General features: G+C 47.1%; 1 protein-coding gene across 1 annotated transcript in view; it reads left to right on the top strand.

Annotated features, from left to right (window-relative positions):
* Positions 1-211: 211 nt before the first annotated feature.
* Positions 212-21,120, top strand: part of DRC11 (dynein regulatory complex subunit 11) — a 138,613-nt gene continuing 117,704 nt past the window's right edge. The window contains exons 1-3 of the mRNA XM_083154557.1: positions 212-1,032; positions 11,070-11,397; positions 17,482-17,601. Of these exons, the coding sequence (XP_083010683.1) occupies positions 1,022-1,032; positions 11,070-11,397; positions 17,482-17,601 (459 nt within the window). The 5' untranslated portion in view covers positions 212-1,021. The remainder of the gene's footprint in view (positions 1,033-11,069; positions 11,398-17,481; positions 17,602-21,120) is intronic.

Genomic DNA, 21,120 nt, shown 5'->3' on the forward strand with positions numbered 1-21,120 from the left:
TCACTTTATATAATAATGCTGCTCTTTTTGTATACGGAATGGGTTTGCTTGCTGCACTTTATACGTGACTTTTGTTTCATGTGACCCATTCGACTTATGTGTCGTGCGCGTCATCCGACTGGCCTTGGCGGCGGATTCCGTGGCGTGCACTAGCCCGGGCCCTCTGTCTGCCGCGGCCACGTCTCCTTAGCAACGGCCGGGCGGGGGCTCAAGAGCGCATGCGCGGCGTGCCCGAAGCTCGAGCACGCTGCATGTAAATAAACCGTATCCCAGGCAACAGAACCCGGGGACGGTCCTGAAACTGCAGTCACTGGCCCTCAGCTCATACACCGCGCATACAGCACTCTCATCATCCCACATTATATGCTGCCTATCTGTAATACATAGGATCCCTGTGTGTGCATATGATGCATGACAGTCACTACATGATTACCCTGTATATGCATCACACCTACATAACCTTAGTGCCCATGCATCCCCTCTAGGGCCCCATCCTACTAGCTATCACTCACACTGTTATATATTATACTACAGCAATGCATTCACCTGCATGCATTTAAAAGTTGGCAGAAAATCACTTATCAGCCAAACCTAGGAAATGCAGTGACAACCCTAATATAGTCATTATATTGTTATGACACTTTCAGCCCTCTACCAGTATACAGTATATATAGCATTAAGCATTACCAGCAGTATATAATGGGTCACCTACTATTCACACACTTGTAAGCTTCATAGGTCTGGTCTGCATGCAATGTGCTGTGCACCTGCAGAGGGTACTGTAACTTATCTCCCATAGCAACCAAACAAACACACACATCTCACTCACATCACACACACAACTCCTCTACGACTGGACTTCTGCAATCAGTGAGGGAATGGCTGTAATCCCCACCGCAGATCAGGGGGGAAGGCGTAAACCCCTTTTTTGATTTTTTTTTTTGCTGTTCTTTTGTCCATTTCCAGAAATCTGAGGGTATTTTGTAAAAGCAGGAAATAAGCGTATTACATTGCAGAAGTCATGTCTCACACGTAAGTACACATTCTCCTATTACTAACAGGAAACCTTCTTTCTTTTGTTTTCATATGTGTAGACTAGAGAGAAAACTATAGATAACATTAAATAATACCTAGGTTCAGATTATCATCTGTTTTTTTTAAACAACTACACACTGTCCGATATAACGTTCGTTCGATTGAATGATCGATATAGCAATGGAACATAGGCCAGTGTGTGTGTATCTGTGAATGGCGTTGTTCACAGATATATCGTGTTGGCTGTGCAACATAGCTGATGTCCGATATATCTAAAGATATCGATGCATCGTGCTGTGTGAAAGGGCGATCCACCGCCTGTGCAGGAGCCACCGGTGATTGACAGCTTAATGGGTGGGCGCATGCATACACACTTAGTGTTGGACCGCTCATTATGATGTCATCATACCTCCCAACTTTCATTGGGGGTTCATGGGGGATCTTCGCGTGCGCGGTGCAGCTGCACGCCCAAAGTTTCCGGGTGTGGAGAGGGGGCATGGCCTTCAAATTGCACCACTCGCGCAAGGCCGTGCACCCAATTTGTGGGGACAGTCAGAACTTGGAGGCGGGGCTTTATGGGTGTCAGGGGCTATGATCCATTTCCTGGCCCCTTGGGCCTATTCGGTTAGGCTGCACAATTAATGGAGAGAAGCCATCTGGTTTTCCTCCAGCGATGACAAAACTATTCTATATCGTCATAAACCATCAATGATTGTGAATGACTGATGGTCAATGGCCATCCCTACTGTGCAAAGCATCAGCCCGTGCAAGCCTCCCCCCCCCCCTTGCTAACACACCACAGGACACTGCTGCCGTAGGTGACACTGTGCAGAGCCGGCCCCAGCCTAAATGACGCCCTAGGCAAGATTTTGGCTGTTGCCCCACCGCCACTAGTTCCGCCTCTGACCCTGCTCCCCTTTCCCAGCAACATCAACCCTAATCATAGCAGTCATCATTTTGGTACCCCTACACGCAATATTTTAAATAGAAACAGCGCACACATTCGGTGAGTAGCCCAAATAGGAGTGTGTTCTTGCTGGGAAGGGGCATGGCCACACAATAGTACCCCCAATTCAAATTATGCCACCCAGTAGTGCAACTTTATTCACATTATATCATGCGATGGTGTCCCTTATTCACGTTACATCACACAGTAGTACCACTTTACCTTATGTACATTACAGTATACCCTTAGAAAATATTGTATTTTAAGCACCTCCATGGCCACACTGCAACCCAGCACAAAGCAGTGTGTGCTGGGCAGAGGCACCCCTGATAATACCACACACATGACACACATTATTAATGTCCTTATAACCATAATGCCCCTTACACATTATGCAAACCTTTATTAATGCCCTTCATACACATAATGCCCCTTACACATATGTTGCACATTATTAATGCCCTTATACACATGACACAGATAATGCCCATTACACATATGTTGCACATTATTAATGCCCTTATACACATGACACATATTACCTGTTACATATATGTCGCACATTATTAATGCATTTATACATGACACACATAATGCCCCTTACACATATGCCGAACACTATTGCACAACCAACCCACCCGCAGACAGCACTCGCACAGCCGCTAACACTGTGACCTCTGCTTGGATACAGATGTTGCCTCATACATCTTGTCTCAATAGGCCATGCAGCTCCTGGATAGTTCTGCTAACGTTGGGTGCATTTTTTGCTGAAAATTCGTCTTATTTGCATTGTTATGACCAGCACACACAAGGAGCTTCAATGATTAAAATGATATGCAGCATGCCTATATTCTGTGTGCGACTGTGGCTGTACCTGTATACGGAATGCTATGTTACAGTGATTTCCATGAATACACTATTTCATATGCAGATACAGCCTCACTCACACACAGAATATAGGCATGCTGCATATCATTTTAATCAGCAGAAGCTTCTGATCTGATGCCCCTAGGCATTCCAAATACCCTAGGCAATTGCCTAGTTTGCCTATGCGTAAGGCCGGCTCTGACACTGTGGGACAGTCCTAGAAACACAGGACTGTCCCATGGAATGTAGCACAGTTGGAAGGTATGCAATGATAACCATTATAAGTAAGCAACTGATAGGCTTGTGTGCTATTGTACAGGCCCTGTCACTCATTCCCATCTGTCCGACTGACTGAGTGCTCAGGGCCATCAGTGAAACTCCAATCACTAGGCCTCCCCGGCTGAGCAAAATGCCAAGTAACAGAGATTTCACTTTGTGTATGAGCAGGTTGCACCCAAGGTAAGACCTCCGTTTAACAGGTTGGTTACATCTATGTCAGAAAATAACACAGCATATAATTTATCACCCTCCATCTTCGACATGGCTGCAGCCGGTGAGCGTATTCCCTGTCAGTGCGCTGTCTGCCAGCCCGGTGCTCGCTGCCTGCGTGATTTATAGAGTCACACTGACAGACTCGCACTTCTCTCACCATCTGATCCACTTTATCCGACACATTATGTTCCGGCGCAGCTAAAGCGTCCAGTAGACTCTCTGGGCATTTGAGGACCTAATGTGCTGCAGCCGGGTCTCCTCAATGGGGCTTTTAATAAGTTCATTGCCCTTCATGCTGGTTATATCTGCGTACGACTCGCCTCTTCTCGCATCTTTCACGGGAATGAGGAGATTTGAACACGGGACGCATGCTGCACCCATTAATTCAGCGAGGAGCGAGAGAGATTTGCCAGAGTTATTTTTAAAGGTGAAATGTGTGTAGCGATAAGGAGCGTTCTGCCTCATTATATCGCAGCCATTCCCCGATACGCCAGATTTGTTTAATAGGTGAGAATCAGTAGATTAAGCATTTATGACTAATCTTCCCTGGATATAAGCCTTGTATTATGTCTAACCTGGATAAATGATGGATCGTTAGGGCACTCACTGTTAAACAGCTCCTGTCTGCGGGTGATAACTGGCAGCCATGCAGAGGTGCTTACTATTCCTTTATTGCTGGAGGGGCCAGGGATGAATACATAAGATGTACATACATATCATATAGATATAGTGATTAGTTTTGGCTTATTGTGATCTTTTAAATTCTGAGCACATTAAATGTTAATATACGTCGATTGTAGTGTTCTTGCGTAGTGGCCAGTAGGCACAACAATGGGCCTAATTCTTGTTTGTAATTGCGACATTCTAGGCCACGGAGATGCTAATGTTAGCAAGTGGAGCAGCCACCCAGAAATGAAAACAGAAGCCCACTATTGCCGCCATCGCAAGCTCATTCGCCGTTGTGTACACATTAGCATCCTGTAGGCAAAAATGAGGAACATCGAGGATAAGGGTAGACTTGGGGATGGGGTGCACAAATTGGGGGTCCTTGCGCTACAACACAAAAAATTCAGGTAGCCCCCCCCCAAAAAACTCAGGTCGACCACTTCATGTGTCAACCAGTTCATAGTTATCTACTGTCCTGCATTGTGTGGGAGACTCCCTGAAATAGTAGCAATCTCCCCTTCTCCCTGAAGGGTTTAGCAAACTCCCTGTTTCACAAAAATCTAATGGGCCCTACACATGTAGCGATGTGTGTCAGAGAGCGCTCTGAGCGATGCTAGATTGCTCAGCACACAGCGATGCACAGCGCTGTGTGCTGAGCGATGTGTCAGGGGGAGTGTTCTCCAGGGTATGCAGGTTATTAATCGTCAAGAGATGCCGAGGTTCTGGGCCATGGATCTACACACAGCGATGTAGGGGCATTTTCTGAGCAATGTAGTTAAATTAAGTTAAATCGCTCAGAAAATGCCTGCACATGTAGGCCCCATTACTCTCTCTGCACGTGTTACATCTGCCCCACCTGCAGCGCAGCATGGGTTTGCTCATTTGTGAATGGGGACTCTGATTGGGCATGGCGGGAATATGGTAGTGCCACGGGACATATTTATTAATCAATATTTGGGATACAGACATTTTTCTGAGGTACCCTAAAATATTAAGGAGCCCTTGGATGTACTATAGGCAGGGCTATTTTTCAGCAGTCCAGCAGGAACTGAGGCTCTTATTCTAGTTCACTCTTTCTGACAAAATATTTCTTAGATGGACAAAACCATGTGCACTGCAGGTGAGGCAGGTGTAAAACCCCACCCAAATCTAATTATCTCTGCACAAGTAACACCTGCCTCACCTGCAGTGAACTAGAATAAGAGCCTCAGTTCCTGCTGGAGCCTGCTGAAAAATAGCCCTGCCTATAGGTGTCTATGTGGGCCCTCACCCCATCTGCAGATGGCATAGCCTCAGCAGCCCGAGTGCAGCCTCCTCCATTTGGGCCCCTTCCTCTCTTCCAGCCGCAGCGCCCCTGCGGGCAGCGCAGTACTGTCTGAGCACTAGAGGGCTTAGACTCTACTGCGCATGCTCAGAAAGCTGAAAAAGATGGCGAAGTGGCCAAAGTCACTCTCAGATGGACTAAACCATGTGCGCTGCAGGTGGGGCAGATGTAACATGCGCAGAGAGAATTCGATTTGGGCGGGGTGTGTACTTCAAACTGATATCTATATTGCAGTGTAAAAATAAAGCAGCCAGTATTTGCTCTGCATAGAAACAAAATATTTCACACAAATCTAACTCTCTCTGCACATGTTACATCAGCCCCACCTGCAGTGCAGCATGGTTTTGTCCATCTGAGACTGAATTTGCCTTTGCGAGTGAACCAGAATAACCCACAGTGTGTCTTCTGGTAAATATTGGAATAGAACTACTAGCTAATAAAACTAACGGTGCTGCCAACCAGGGCCGGTGTAAGGCTTCTCGGCACCCCAGGCAAAACTTCAACCTACTGCCCCCCCCCCCCCCCCCCCCCCCCCATACTGCCACCAATAACCACTCTCCAACCGCTTAATGCATTCTTGCCTAACATTCAAGAATGGCAGGAAAGCTCCCAAAAATGATGTGGTCTTCAAAGACCCCCGGGAAGGTGGGCAAGTCCCCTGCTTTCCCTGGAGGCCCCCAGCACCCTCCCCTTTACCACCACCAACAGAGTACAAGGAAGAGGGGGCTGCAAAGTAGGCCATATATGCCTCAAGGGTAAATATGGCATTGAGGTCACCTGGCAGTACTAGGCACCAGACAGGTAGATATGGCAGTACTAGGCACCAGACAGGTAGATATGGCAGTACTAGGCACCAGACAGGTAGATAAGACAGTACTAGGCACAAGACAGGTAGATACGTCAGCAATACTAGTATTGTGCACCAGCAGAATTTATAATAATTAATTTTATTATTAGGTACTGCTTGGCAGTGGCACACGTCAGTGCACCAGCAGCATGGAATTATTTTTTTTACAGTCCCACACAGCACAAGTATTATTTTTTTATTAAATTAGATATAGCAGCCTAGTATGTAGTTGTACTACTAGGTAGGTACACTTAGGCAGTAACACTGCCAGTGGCAACAGTGGACTGAGTAAATAATACTGGCAACCTCTTGCGCCCCCCCCAGATCCCAGCGCCTTAGGCAGCTGCCGAAAACTGCCGGCCCTGGTAGAGCCAGCCCTGCTGCCAACAGAGAAAGAATAGTACAGATATATATTTTGAGGGGTATTCAATGGGTGGGGATAACCTTCCTCTGTTAACAAGTTCTACATGGTTAAACATTTCCCTCTGCCAGGATGAGATACCCCCGGGAGCAGCAGCATAGCGCACATCCTATATCACAGGGATACGTGAGAGCAGGTGCATTCATAAAGAACCAGGAGGATGCAGCACATTGCCGGCCTGGCTGGGAATCACACATCTGAGGCTCTCGCCTTCCCACCCTGTGACTTTCCCTCACCTCTCTGTAAGTCAGGCTTCCCTGAATGCCCTTATGTTGTCCCGTTAGAAATCAGAGACTGGGAGATCGGTAATCTGCTGGCGCTTAGTTATGCTCATAAAATGCATCTGAGCTCAGTGAAAGCATCTGTGCAAGGTTGTCCCGCCATTAATAAGATTTATTTAGGCAGACCTATCCCTGCTTCCTTTCTGCACACATGCCTTATTATTGTCCTCCGAAAATGTTCCGTGGCGCATGCAAGGGAGTATAGGCCTCCATTTGTGGGGTGGGGAATGATCTGGAATGCCAAATGGTGAAATCAAAGAAGTATCATCTCAAAGTCAAACCGTTTTGTATGAACCTAAAGTGCGTTTTGCCGTAAAAGTCCACTATGCACCTATACTACTTACCTCTGGCCAACGTCCCCACTGTTCTATTATTACTGGCCTGAGAAAACCCGCTGACATTGATGCTCGGTCACCTGCTGCTGCCGTTATAACTAGAGATGTGCAGACTCAGATTCGAGAGATCCGAGCCCCCACGAACGACATCATTCCGAGCCCGGTTCCGAGCGGCGCTCGGAGATTCCCGCCTGACTCGGGTCCGTCCGCGTGGTCAGAACGTCATCTCCCTGCGCCGGATTTTGCGAGGCTTTAAATAGCGGCTGCTGCGCCCGCCATCTTCACTCCAGTCTAGTAGTGGGTTGGGAGAGGGTGTGTTGGTGCTGCTGCTGGGGCTTAAACTTCAGCTTGACCTTGAACGCAATCTTTTTTATTCGCTGGGGCTGTCTCTCAGTGCTGCTGTGTAGTCTAACTGTGTACTTGTAGTACTACTGTCTCCTCTGTGCGGTCTACCTCTGGTGTGCTGTGCTGTAATTATTTTATTCGCTGGGGCTGTCTCCCTCAGTGCGGCTGTGTACTCTGTTCTCCTCTCTGCTTAGGGTGGGCTCTCCCTAGCAAGGAGGACAGTCTAACTGTGTACCTGTAGTACTACTCTCTCCTCTGTGCTGGGGCCTACCTCTGGTGCTGTGCTGTGTAATATATATTATATGAAATGAATAATTAATTATATTATATATAGTCCACTGGTGCTGCCTCCACTGAATCTGCCAGTATTATTTAGTTACTCAGTCCACTGTTGCCACTGGCAGTGCTACTGCCTACCTAGTGTACCTACCTAGTACATACTAGGCTGGTACAGGTATATCTAATTTAATTCAAGAATAATACTTGTGCTGTGTGGGACTGTAAAAAATAATTCCATGCTGCTGGTGCACTGACGTGTGCCACCGAGTGCCACTGCCAAGCAGTACCTAATAATAAAATTAATTATTATAAATTCTGCTGGTGCACTGCATAAAGCTACTGGTTGTGTGTAATATAATAACTACCTTTTGTGGTGACCACTGGCAGTGCTACTGCCTGCCTACCTACCTAGTAGTTTATTTTCTCTACCTACTAGGCTGCTATATTATTAATAATTAATTTAATTATATATAGTCCACTGGTGCTGCCTGCACTGAATACTGTGAATAGAGGTTGCCAGTATTATTTACTCAGTCCACTGTTGCCACTGGCAGTGTTACTGCCTAAGTGTACCTACCTAGTAGTACAACTACATACTAGGCTGCTATATCTAATTTAATAAAAAAATAATACTTGTGCTGTGTGGGACTGTAAAAAAATAATTCCATGCTGCTGGTGCACTGACGTGCGCCACTGCCAAGCAGTACCTAATAATAAAATGAATTATTATAAATTCTGCTGGTGCACAATACTAGTATTGCTGACGTATCTACCTGTCTTGTGCCTAGTACTGTCTTATCTACCTGTCTGGTGCCTAGTACTGCCATATCTACCTGTCTGGTGCCTAGTACTGCCATATCTACCGTCTGGTCTGGGGCTCACTGCCTTATACTGGCGTATTTACCTGTGTGGTCTGGGGCCCACTGCCTAATACTGCCGTATCTACCTGTCTTGTGTCTAGTACTGCCGTATCTACCTGCCTGGTGCCTAGTACTGCCGTATCTACCTGCCTGGTGCCTAGTAATGCCGTATCTACCGCTGCAGTGCCACTCTTACATGAGCCACGTGTTTGTGCCACACTCTTGTATGGCTTAGCATAGTTATCCAGCTACCTCTGTGCAACCTTTTGCCCTAAAAACAATGAGTGGAAATTAATGTTATTGAGGTTAATATAGCGTAGGAGCAAAATAAAAATAAAAAAAAAAATCAGAACCCAAAACCCAAAAAATCCAAACACAAAACACTTAGGAGGTGTTTTGCCAAAACCCATTAGAACCCAAAACCTCAAGGTAATCAGAACCCAAAACCAAAAACCCGAAAAGTGGCCGCTGCACATCCCTAGTTATAACGGTATTGGGTAACATCTGTGGTTCCCTCACATTCCTGAACGCCCTGCTTTTCTGTCATTGTATGACTTCATAACAGTGTGTGACAGGAGAAGAAACCTCGGAGACCTCCCACTCATCACCAGCAGCATTGGGGTAAACTACTCCATTTCCAAAATTGCAGGCAAGATATATATTATTGCCACCTGCTCCCCCCTCCCCCCCCCCCCCACACACACATATATGTATATATCTTCTGAAATATATGTGTTCTATAAATACAGTATATACTGAACTCAGCTACAAAAGCGATAGTGGTTTTCAGTTAACCTATTTAAACTAGCAGGAGAGGAGAGGTGCCCCCTTGTGAGCAGGAGCCCGGCAGCAGATGAATCCGTGGCCTCCCAGAGTTCTGCCTTTATGCTTACCTGTAAAACATGGTCCAGATGCTCCAAAATAGATGCACGTTGCCAAGAAAGAGTATTTCCATTGAGTTTTCCAACGTTTGCATTCTATCCTGTTGTGTATTTACATACACTAGGAATAACATGATTGCTGGAGATCACAAGTGGTTTTCATTACCGTAGTCTATGTACTTTGCACATCAGCAGCACACTTGTAATAAACTTGACTATATTGAATTAAGCAATTTGTAATGGATATCGTAAACAAGGTGGCCGGGAAGAAATGGGAATATTGTAGGCTGTGTCTATTCTTTCTTGCCTGTCAAATACAGCGAAAGATTTACCGAGACGCTCGTGAAGAGGCGGCATCTGCCATGGTGTGTTAAGGTGAAACGAACGTGAGTCTTAACCACACACAACAAATACCGAGGAATTTGGCAGGGTGAGCAGTCTGCCCATTAAAGCTGGCCAAAGGCCTTCTAAGCTGAACCTGTGCCAACAGCACTATTATCCCTGAACAAAGCGGGCACCATGGTGATTGGGAGCCCATTACACTTATGCATTCGTAGCCCCACCTCAGTACAGGATGCCTGGCACCCCTAACCCTTCCACCCACCCCCTCTATTCAGTACCGAGATTTGCAGCTGCCATGTGCTCCCGGTGAACTCAATAGCACAATGCCATCATATTACCGTATTGTTCTCTATACCGGGTCTTTAGAAACCAAATACAGCGCTCATTTATCAGTAGGATAAGTGGGTATATTGTGTGAATAATGTGCCAGCGCTGCACTAATTAGCTTTTTTGCTTTAATATATTAGTTCAAAAGCAAAAACATTAAATCTAGATTGTACGTTGTCGATGGCAACCGTTTTGGTCGATTGCTCGAGAATGGATGGAATTCGGTGCGAGTCCGGCAGCCGTGCGCGATACCGGAGTCATTTACAAGGCAAAATTATGTTTTATAAATGAATTCCCCTTCAAAAAAACCTCACAGCTCGTCCAGCATTGCGCACTGCATCACGTCCCGCCCATACCATCCGCCATGACAGATACTACATGTATGCTACATGTATGTACACAATATCTGACTTTGGGGTAATTGTATGAAGCAGTGATAACAGTAAGCCAATGGAGGAGCTGCCCATGGTAACCAATCAGCATTGAAGTAACATTTATAATTTGCATACTATAAAATTATATAGGGAAGCTGATTGGTTGCCAGGTGCAACATCTACACTGGCACACTGGCAGGGATTGCCAGATGGGTGAATTTTCCCCCATTCCAACAGATGATATGTTCATACGTCTCATTGCTACGGCTTCTTGCTTTGTCTCGGTAAAGAGGTAAAGCAGGTGTGCCACTATAGTGGATCTGCCCTCACTGTGGCATGCTGGTGGCAGTTGATGGTGGCGGTGTGTCACACATTGTAGACGCTTTGTGAAATGAATCCTATTGTCAGTAAACATTCTTACTGACGCTTCAACTCTTCCTTCTACAGGTTCTATAACAAGATGTGGGTGGAAGCCCAACAAGATCTGAGCCATTTGCTTCAGCAGGAGATGCCACATGTGCCACCTAAACCTGAGAAGGATCGCATGGCGGCTGTCCAACAGCTTGGGACCCTTTATATCCGATATCTACAGATCTTCCACAACCTGGAGTTAGCATACGATCAGATAACTCATCCTCAAAAGAGGCGGGTGATCAGGCTGGTTCTGGATGGGGTCATGGGGCGGATCTTGGAGCTGAAGAACGAGCTGGTGGAGCTGGAGATCTCGGAATTTCAGTACTTCGATGACATCTTGCAGGATCTGAAGATGGGACCTGTAAGTATGAGGGACATGTTCTCACTCGCTGTGGGCCAACCCTACCTGATTGGACATGGGGAAAATATATCAAACCTTCTAACGAGGATTGGTGGAGAAGTTGTCCATCGCAGCCAATCAGCTTCTAGCAATCATTTTTAGACTGTCTACATAAGTATAATTGATTGATGTGTGTGTGTGTGTGTGTGCGCGGATGTTCCGCGATAACTCTCCAACACTTTAACTTATCGTCTTCACACTTTGCACACTACTGTATCATCTTAAGGGACAATCTAAGGAGGTTATTCTGGTTGACTCAAAGGCTGCGAGTCCACCAGATGCTGAACAAACGGCCGCCCACCCCCCCCCCTCGCACGCCGGTGATCCCCCGCAGGCATGTGAATGGATGATTTGCATAATAATACATTTACAGATTTGCGTTTGGGGACAAAATCGTTCAATGGTCGTCGACCATTGAATGATTTTCGAAGCGCTCTCAGATTGGAGACACCTCTGTACTGTCTCTGATCTGCGGGCACCCTGTGGGGGAAAGGGATGGGCATCCTCCGCTGACATCAGCTGCCCACACCCGCGTCCTCGGGGAATTACCATGAGAATGCCCAGCGTTTTCCATGGGAACGCTCATGAAACGCTGGGGTATTGCAGGGGTGCCTTGGGTTAGTGGACCAAGACCAATTCATATTATTTATGGTCAATGTAGCAGGCAAAACCAGTGCTTGTGGCTGCCAATCATAATATATGTGGACAAACAGGAGCAAATCCTGTCCCTCACCAGATAACTGTGACATAAACACAATGCACTTCATTTTATATTCTTTTCTGAATTTCTCGACAAGAAGCATTTGGCCTAGGGGTGCCTTGAAAATATTTTGATGCTCTAGGGCGCTGTGGTTCAAAAACGTTTGGGAACCCCTGATGTATAGAGAGAGTTAGATTTGGGTGAGTTATTTTGTTTCTGTGCAGTGTAAATACTGGCTGCATTATTTTTACACTGCAATTTAGATTTCAGTTTCAACACACCCACCCAAATTTAACTTTCTCTGCACATGTTACATCTGCCCCACCTGCAGTGCACATGGTTTTGCCCATTTTGAGAACAAATTTGTACTGCGATCAGATCAGAATAAGGGCCAAGGTGCGCGCACCAACGGCAAACTTTTAGTTCGCCGGGTGCACACACCCTACACGCCGAGTGGGGGACGCCGGGCAGCCCCATCAGCATATGTGAACACCCAGCATTCCATGGGTGTTCCCATGCAGGGGGGCGGGCAGCTGACATCACCGGATGCCCTGACCTTGCACAGAGCGCCCGCAGCTTCCAATCACTATATAGGTCTCTTCAGGGGCGGATCCAGGATAAAATGACAGGGGGGGCACCATGATAAAAAAGGGTTTGGGTGGAGGAGGGGCGGTGTTAGTGGTGCCAGTGTACATGCTAAGAGAGCGTCAGGAGAGGGTGGGAATGGAATTAAAAATAGGCCCTGGCATTTAAAGTACGCAGGCCCACCATGGTGACAAAAGTGAAGGATGTAGTTGTGCGCGCGCCAAAGGCGCGCTCCAGAAAAGGGTGTGTGGCCACTCAACAGGGGGCGTGTCAACACCATATACAACTTCTACACATTATGCAACAAAATACTAGACCCCATTATACTTGCCCCTTACACATGATGCCAAATGGAATGAGCCAAAATTGACATAATGCCACATAGATTGAGCTAAAATTCAAATAATGCCACATGGATTGTGTCAAAATTCATAATGCCACATGGATTGAGCCAAAATTTACATAATAACACACACGGATTGAGCCAAAATTCACATAATGCCAAATGGATTGTGTCAAAATTCACATAATGCCACACGGAATTAGCCAAATGCATAAAATGCCATATGGATTGAGCCAAAATTCACATAATGCCACATGGATTGAGCCAAAATTCACATAATGCCACACGGATTGAGCCAAAATTCACATAATGCCACACGGATTGGAAAAAATTCACATAATGCCACACGGATTGAGCCAAAATTCACATAATGCCACACGGATTGAGCCAAAATTCCCATAATGCCACATGGATTGAGCCAAAATTCACATAATGCCACATGGATTGAGACAAAATTCACATAATGCCACATGGATTGAGCCAGAATTCACATAATGCCACACAGATTAAGCCAAAATTCACAATACACTTCATAAACAGGGACATTGTCCACCAAAGGCTCGCTTTAAACATTTACACCATAATGTCCATTACACGTTAAGTTACACGCCATTATGTCCATTATGTGTTATGCCAAACACCATAATGCCTATTAAACATTATGCTACATAAGTGCTGCTTCTCTACATGCTCATTGCCAAGGGTTCCATGCTCATTGCCAGAGGTTCCATGCTCGTTGCCATGTGGGATTACATGCTCATTGCCAAGGGGGAATACATGCTCGTGGTGAATGGGGGACAGCTGCCGCCAGGTAGAAGTGATAGCCACTGACAGTGGCAGAGCCTGGCTGTATTCAGAGCACTGCAGGTCCCGGCTATTTGAAATAATACCCCTTTCACACCAGAAAATGCATTCCCAGGTTGGCCCCTTTTACACCAGCCTAGTCCCTGAATTTTCTGGTGTGAGGTGGAGAGAAAACCACCCCTTCCCCCTTTAACCAGTTATCTCATTTAACCGGCTATATCTTCGGAATTAACTGACCCATTTACATGAGACAAGTATTATATTGAAGAACTTTTGAGTGGGCTTTGAATGATTTTGGTCCAGTGAAACTGGAACGTTTGGTTCCAGAGTAATCTGCCCTCAAAGAACATGAACAGCCATGAAATTACATTTCAAAAATAAAAAAATCGGTTTACACGCAATATCTCTGAAACCGATTGATCGATTTGGACCAGCCTGGTATCATATTGAAGGCCCAGCGATTTGGAATTTAATAAAACCACAAGATTCTGTGATGCCAGGGCGGGAACTGGCAGCCGTCGGAACCGGGTGGGGGTCGGAATTGACGGGTCCAATATTATCCTATGGGGAAAAAACGTTACAGGTTTGCCAGGCGATATCTCCGGTTCCCGGGGGGCTAGAGACAAGGGGCTGGGCTCGTTGGAAAGCCCTGGTCCTCAGCTACAAAATAAATGACAGGGGGGGCACGTGCCCAGGTGCCCCCCCCTGAATCCGCCACTGGGTCTCTTTGAACTGTGTGCGCGAGAGAAATCATTTTGATGGTTGGGGACCATCGAATGATTTATCCCCTGGGGAATGGATGATTGTGTAAATCATCCATTCGCAGCCCTGCGGGGGGTACTGCGTGTGAGGGGGGGGCGGCCCATCACTGCAGGCGGAGTGCGGGGTCTGATGGACTCGCATGGCTGCGAAATTCACAGCCTTGCGAGTCAATCAGAATAAGGTCCTACGTGTAGTGTATGAAAAACACACACACACACAAAATTAAGGAAAAAACCATGTCGGCCTTTTCATGTGTCAACCTTTTTCATTTCGACCTTTGGTTTGTGTCAAATTTTAGCGGTGTTGATCTTTTGCATGACAACCTATGGACTGTGTCTAGAAACTATCATCCAGATACCGGTGGCTGCGTCCGGATTACTGTTGCTGTCGCTCACCGACAGCGGACGAGCCACTATCTGCATATCCCCGGGCTGCACCCAGGGCAGCCGAGAGGATTGCCGGGCCCCGGTAAAATTTTGTGGGTGTGGCCTAAGTGTGTGTGGTGTGGGCACCTCCCACACTTAGGCCACACCCCCAAAATGTTTAGAGGTGGGTAAAAGAAAACTCTAAAAACTGTAATCTCAGAGGCAGCACACACCTACAGCATGTGCAGTGCTGACAGCAGGCTCAGCATGACCTCTCACGCTGTCAGTGAGACACTCATGCTGAGCCTGCTGTCAGAACAGCACATGCTGTAGAAGTGTGTGCTACTGGTGATACCCGGGAGGGACGGAGGGGGAAGGGAGGGGTCGAACCAGGGCCCCTGCGGGGCCCCTTCAGCAAGCCTGGGCCCGGGTAATTAGTACCTGCTCCCCCCCTCTCTCGGCTCCCCTGGCTGCACCTATCAGTAACATATTTAGGACACTCACCTAGAATAGGAGCAATCGTACAGGTGACCAACAGAAGCTATCGGAGCCCTTATATTCTGACAAAGCACAATACACAATGATAAGATACAGGTCTGGGTGGGGGAGCGGGATCTGTGCCTTTTGTTCTGCGTTAGTGGAACATACACAGCAGAGTATGGAAACACTCAGGTACCGGGATATGCACAATGGGGTAATAAAATGAACATTTCCGAGACCTGGCTGGAAAAATAGTTTTAATCCTGTGCCAACAATGTCTACATTTCTGTGTTAATGTTTTCAGCAGATTCAGTTCAGTACGTCTCCCCTATATAACTATATAAACGTGCAGTTATATAGAATAACATAGCATCTGGATATTATCGTAATAATGTAAGATACATAAGGCCAGATGTATCAAGCTTCAAAAAGTGATAAAATGGAGAGTGATAAACAACCAGCCAATCAGCTCCTACCTGTCATTTTTCAAACTCAGCCTGTAACTTGGCAGGTAGGAGCTGATTGGATGGCTGTTAATCACCCTCCATTTTATCACATTTTGAAGCTTGATACATGTGGCCCACTATCGCCTCCCTATGTTATTACAGCAATATACTCTTACTGGTTAAAAGCCTGTCAAAATGGCTTAAGGTCCATACACCCTGGCCGATTATGCCAAGCGTGTATGGACAGCGATGATTGCGTTCATCGCTGGGGGGAAAGCCGAATAAATCTTCAAAAACTCATGTCAACCTTTTTCATTGTTGACCATAGCCATGTCAGTGTTTTGCATGTGCCATTTAATCCTGGGGTTGCCGTGAATCGCGGGGGGGAGGTGGGGGGTGTCCGCAAATTACGGGAGGGGGGTTCGCGCGGGGGGGGGTGCCGCGAATTGCGAGAGGGGGGGTCGCGGGGGGTGCCACGAATCGCGGGAGGGGGCAGGGGGGGCACGAATCGCGGGAGGGGGGGTTGCTGGGGTGGGCGCGAATCATGGGAGGGGGGGTTGCTGCGAATTGTGGGAGGGGGGTGCCGCGAATTGTGGGAGGGGGGGCAGCAGGGGGGGTGCCGCGAATGGAGGGAGGGGGGGTCACGGGGGGGTGCCACGAATTGTGAAAGGGGGGGTCACGGGGGGGTTCCTCGAATCGTGGGAGGGGGGGCGGGGGGGAGTGTTTTGCCACGAATCGCGGGAGGGGGTCATGGGGGGGGTGTGCCACGAATCGCGGGCGGGGGGGTGTTTTGCCGCGAATTGCGGGAGGGGGGGCGGCGGGGGGCGCTCACCTGGTGGCTGTGGAGTAGGTTCCTGGCCAGCATGGGGAGGCAGAGGGTGTCTGGCACTGTGGGCTCACTGGGCTGGTTCTCTGTCATGTGAGTCAGTCATGTGAGTCAGAGGCTCCACCCAGCGTTAGAGACACACTCACACACTTTGAGTGACCGAAGTAGCCAAATATATAAGAGATAGATGCTTGTAGGCTACTAAATAACTCCATACATTCATTTAACGATGCACAATTATAGTAACACATTGCTACTTAGCTTATACTGTGATAGCAAAAGGTCGACACAAAACCTCTTATAGTTGACGATTGGTCTTCAAGGAAACTTATATAATTTATATGATGGTCAGTTTGGAGATTCTATTTTATTCTACTTTCCAATGTTATATACAGTAGAACTTTATGATGATAATAATACAGTAATTACACACTATATTTTCTACTGATGATTTTACCATAGTATTATCGTAGTAAGACTCAAGACTTTCCTGTTTACTCAAGCATTTCCGTAATTCCCTTAAGCATCATTTGTGAAAAGCTTTTCTGTACTCCATTGTTCCTGTACTGTATTACATTCATTCTCTCTGTTAAGCGCCTTGAGTCTTATTGGAGCTAGAGCGCTATATAAATACAATTATTATTATTAATGATGTAATATCATCACTGCTGTTGCCTAGACTTACAGCATAGGGTGGTCAGATGCTGCTAACATTATGTTATTTCTACCCCTAGGAGAGCCTGGAGATTCCAATTCCAAGGTACTTCATCAAGGAAAAAATGAAAGTTCTGAAGGACCGAGAGCGGATCCTGGCCCAGATTTTGGAACACATTGGAGCCAAGGATGCAGAAATGGTAAGTTGGTTGTGGTAAAAGACTTAACCCTTTGTACCCCATCCCCACACTCACGGACCGCATCGTTTCCTGAAGGCGTTGATGAAATTAGTAATGCGCCCATGTTTAGTAGGCACAGAAATGATCTACAATAGATGTCTTACGGCATGATCTTATCCAGGGCAAAAACAAACAGAGCCAAGTTAGCTCCGTACCCCCCCCCCCCCCCCCCCCCCCCTCCCCCAGCCACCAGGCACTGCCTGTATGACCAATCTCTCATAGTTATACATGAGCAGGAGTCAGAGAGATGCGTGGGATCTGCCATTGGAGCAGGCAGGTACAAAGTCTTACACAATCCCATGAGAACAGAATCTTCTCCCTGCTGTGTCCTCAGTACTATAAATCCTCTGGCTGGAAACGTTTTCCAATCCCTGCCAGATGCTGCATCGCTGGCATTCGGTGAGTGGCTGGGAATAGTACAGTGACCTGGCGCGACAGTGCAGGATCACATGCAGGGTTATCCCACATTCCTGTGCTGTACGTCTGGTGCTCCCATAAACTAGCATGTGTATATCTGGTGCTGCCAGACTGCTATGTCATCTGATGTGCTCAGACCAGAGGACCCACCTCATAAACGCCGTTCTAGTCATCACATGATCTATACATATGGAAAAATAAACATTGTGGGGGAAAGGAGTTCTATTTCAAATGGGATGTTCCAACCAATGAGATACTGTCTATTTTCTTCTAGAAGGTGCTAAATAAATACATGGTCAATTCTGGTTGGTTTCCCATAGCAACATCCTATGTGAAATAAAACTCCTATCTTAGTACATTTCTCAGTGCGAGCCAGTAATTTAGCTTGCAGAAAAGAGGGAGTATCGTGCAACTCAATTGCGGGTGATGCCCATGACAACTGAATAAAACAGTGTATACTAAAATACACAAAGGCCCTGATTCCTGTCTCATCGCTCCCCTGCGCATTCGCACCGCCTCACCTTTCTGCAGAGAATCCCGTTGTCATTGCACAAGACACATCCCCTGGCGTTACCTCCACCTCGGAATCAGGACATTGCACAAGACACCTCCCCTGGCGTTACCTCCACCTCGGAATCAGGACATTGCACAAGACACCTCCCCTGGCGTTACCTCCACCTCGGAATCAGGACATTACACAAGACACCTCCCCTGGTGTTACCTCCACCTCGGAATCAGGACATTGCACAAGACACCTCACCTGGCGTTACCTCCACCTCAGAATCAGGACATTGCATAAGACACCTCCCTTGGCGTTACCTCCACCTCAGAATCAGGACATTGCATAAGACACCTCCCCTGGCGTTACCTCCACCTCGGAATCAGGACATTGCACAAGACACCTCCCCTGGCATTACCTCCACCTCGGAATCAGGACACTACACAAGACACCTCCCCTGACGTTACCTCCACCTCTGAATCAGGACATTGCATAAGACACCTCCCCTGGCGTTACCTCCACCTCGGAATCAGGACATTACACAAGACACCTCCCCTAGCGTTACCTCCAACTCGGAATTAGGACATTACACAAGACAGCTCCCCTGGCGTTACCTCCACCTCGGAATCAGGACATTACACAAGACACCTCCCCTAGCTTTACCTCCACCTCTGAATCAGGACATTACCCAAGACACCTCCCCTAGCGTTACCTCCACCTCTGAATCAGGACATTACACAAGACACCTCCCCTGACGTTACCTCCACCTCGGAATCAGGACATTACCCAAGACACCTCCCCTGGCATTACCTTCCACCTCGGAATCAGGACATTACCCAAGACACCTCCCCTGGCGTTACCTTCCACCTCTGAATCAGGACATTACACAAGACACCTCCCCTGGCGTTACCTCCACCTCGGAATCAGGACATTGCACAAGACACCTCCCCTGGCGTTACCTCCACCTCGGAATCAGGAAATTACACAAGACACCTCCCCTAGCTTTACCTCCACCTCTGAATTAGGACATTACACAAGGCACCTCCCCATAGCGTTACCTCCACCTCTGAATCAGGACATTACACAAGACACCTCACCTGGCGTTACCTCCACCTTTGAATTAGGACATTACACAAGACACCTCCCCTGGCGTTACCTCCACCTCTGAATTAGGACATTACACAAGACACCTCCCCTAGCGTTACCTCCACCTCTGAATCAGGACTTTACACAAGACACCTCCCCTAGCGTTACCTCCACCTCTGAATCAGGACATTACACAAGACACCTCCCCTGGCGTTACCTCCACCTCGGAATCAGGACATTACACAAGACACCTCCCCTGGCGTTACCTCCACCTCTGAATCAGGAAATTACACAAGACACCTCCCCTGGCGTTACCTCCACCTCTGAATCAGGACATTACACAAGACACCTCCCCTGGTGTTACCTTCCACCTCGGAATCAGGACATTGCATGAGACACCTCCCCTGGCGTTACCTCCACCTCGGAATCAGGACATTACACAAGACACCTCCCCTGGCGTTACCTCCACCTCTAAATCAGGACATTACACAAGACACCTCCCCATAGCGTTACCTCCACCTCTGAATCAGGACATTACACAAGACACCTCCCCTGGCGTTATTTACCACCTCGGAATCAGGACATTACACAAGACACCTCCCCTGGCGTTATTTACCACCTCGGAATCAGGACATTACACAAGACACCTCCCCTGGCGTTACCTACCACCTCGGAATCAGGACATTACACAAGCACAGTACCAAATTGCATACGCACTCTTTATTTTAACCACAACCTTATAGAATTGTTGACCTTTGTTTCTGAGATTTATGAAGGTCATTCTGAGTATATACTGTCCTGGCGAAATATAGGATTCCTTATTTAATTGCAGTCATCTGGATAGTTGGTCTCTATTGCTGGAAACACAAACGAAGCCACAATTTATACTTACAGAAATATAGACATGAAGCCAAACAAGAGCAACAATAGGTCATTACAACGTAGGTTACACCAGAAGCAAGTGTGGTTACACAAAGCTACTACTGCACCCATAAAACATTAATATCCCTGCTTAATAGCGCACACAAATGGATATGTCATAAAATATTCAGTCCTTAGCATAAATCATTAAGTCTAAAAATAAACATTAGGGAGACTTAATGTGTGGAAGGAGACTGGGGAGGCTCAGGGAGATACACTACAGAATGATTGTTAGAACAGGAGAGGGGGCACAATGAGGTGATGACCTGGGAGAGGTAATGTCACAGTGTTCTGCTGCAATGTGAGTTCATATTTGGACCTGCGGCTGCTCTTTCGGAGAACCGTGTTGTACAGATGAATTAGAATTCTGTATTTATATAGTGCCTTACTCCCAGTGGCATCCGGTGCACTTTATTCCATTGTAGAGGGTGAGGCAGTAATCCTGGGTACACTCAATTTGTATGGGCGGGACATCAGATGTCTCGCAATTGGACCCATCAGTGGCACATCGCGGGAGATTTTTAGCACCCTCGATGTGTCGGGTCCGACCCTAGGTC

The sequence above is a fragment of the Crinia signifera genome, chromosome 7, assembly GCF_055691185.1.
Source record: "Crinia signifera chromosome 7, ASM5569118v1, whole genome shotgun sequence".
Classification (NCBI taxonomy): domain Eukaryota; kingdom Metazoa; phylum Chordata; class Amphibia; order Anura; family Myobatrachidae; genus Crinia; species Crinia signifera.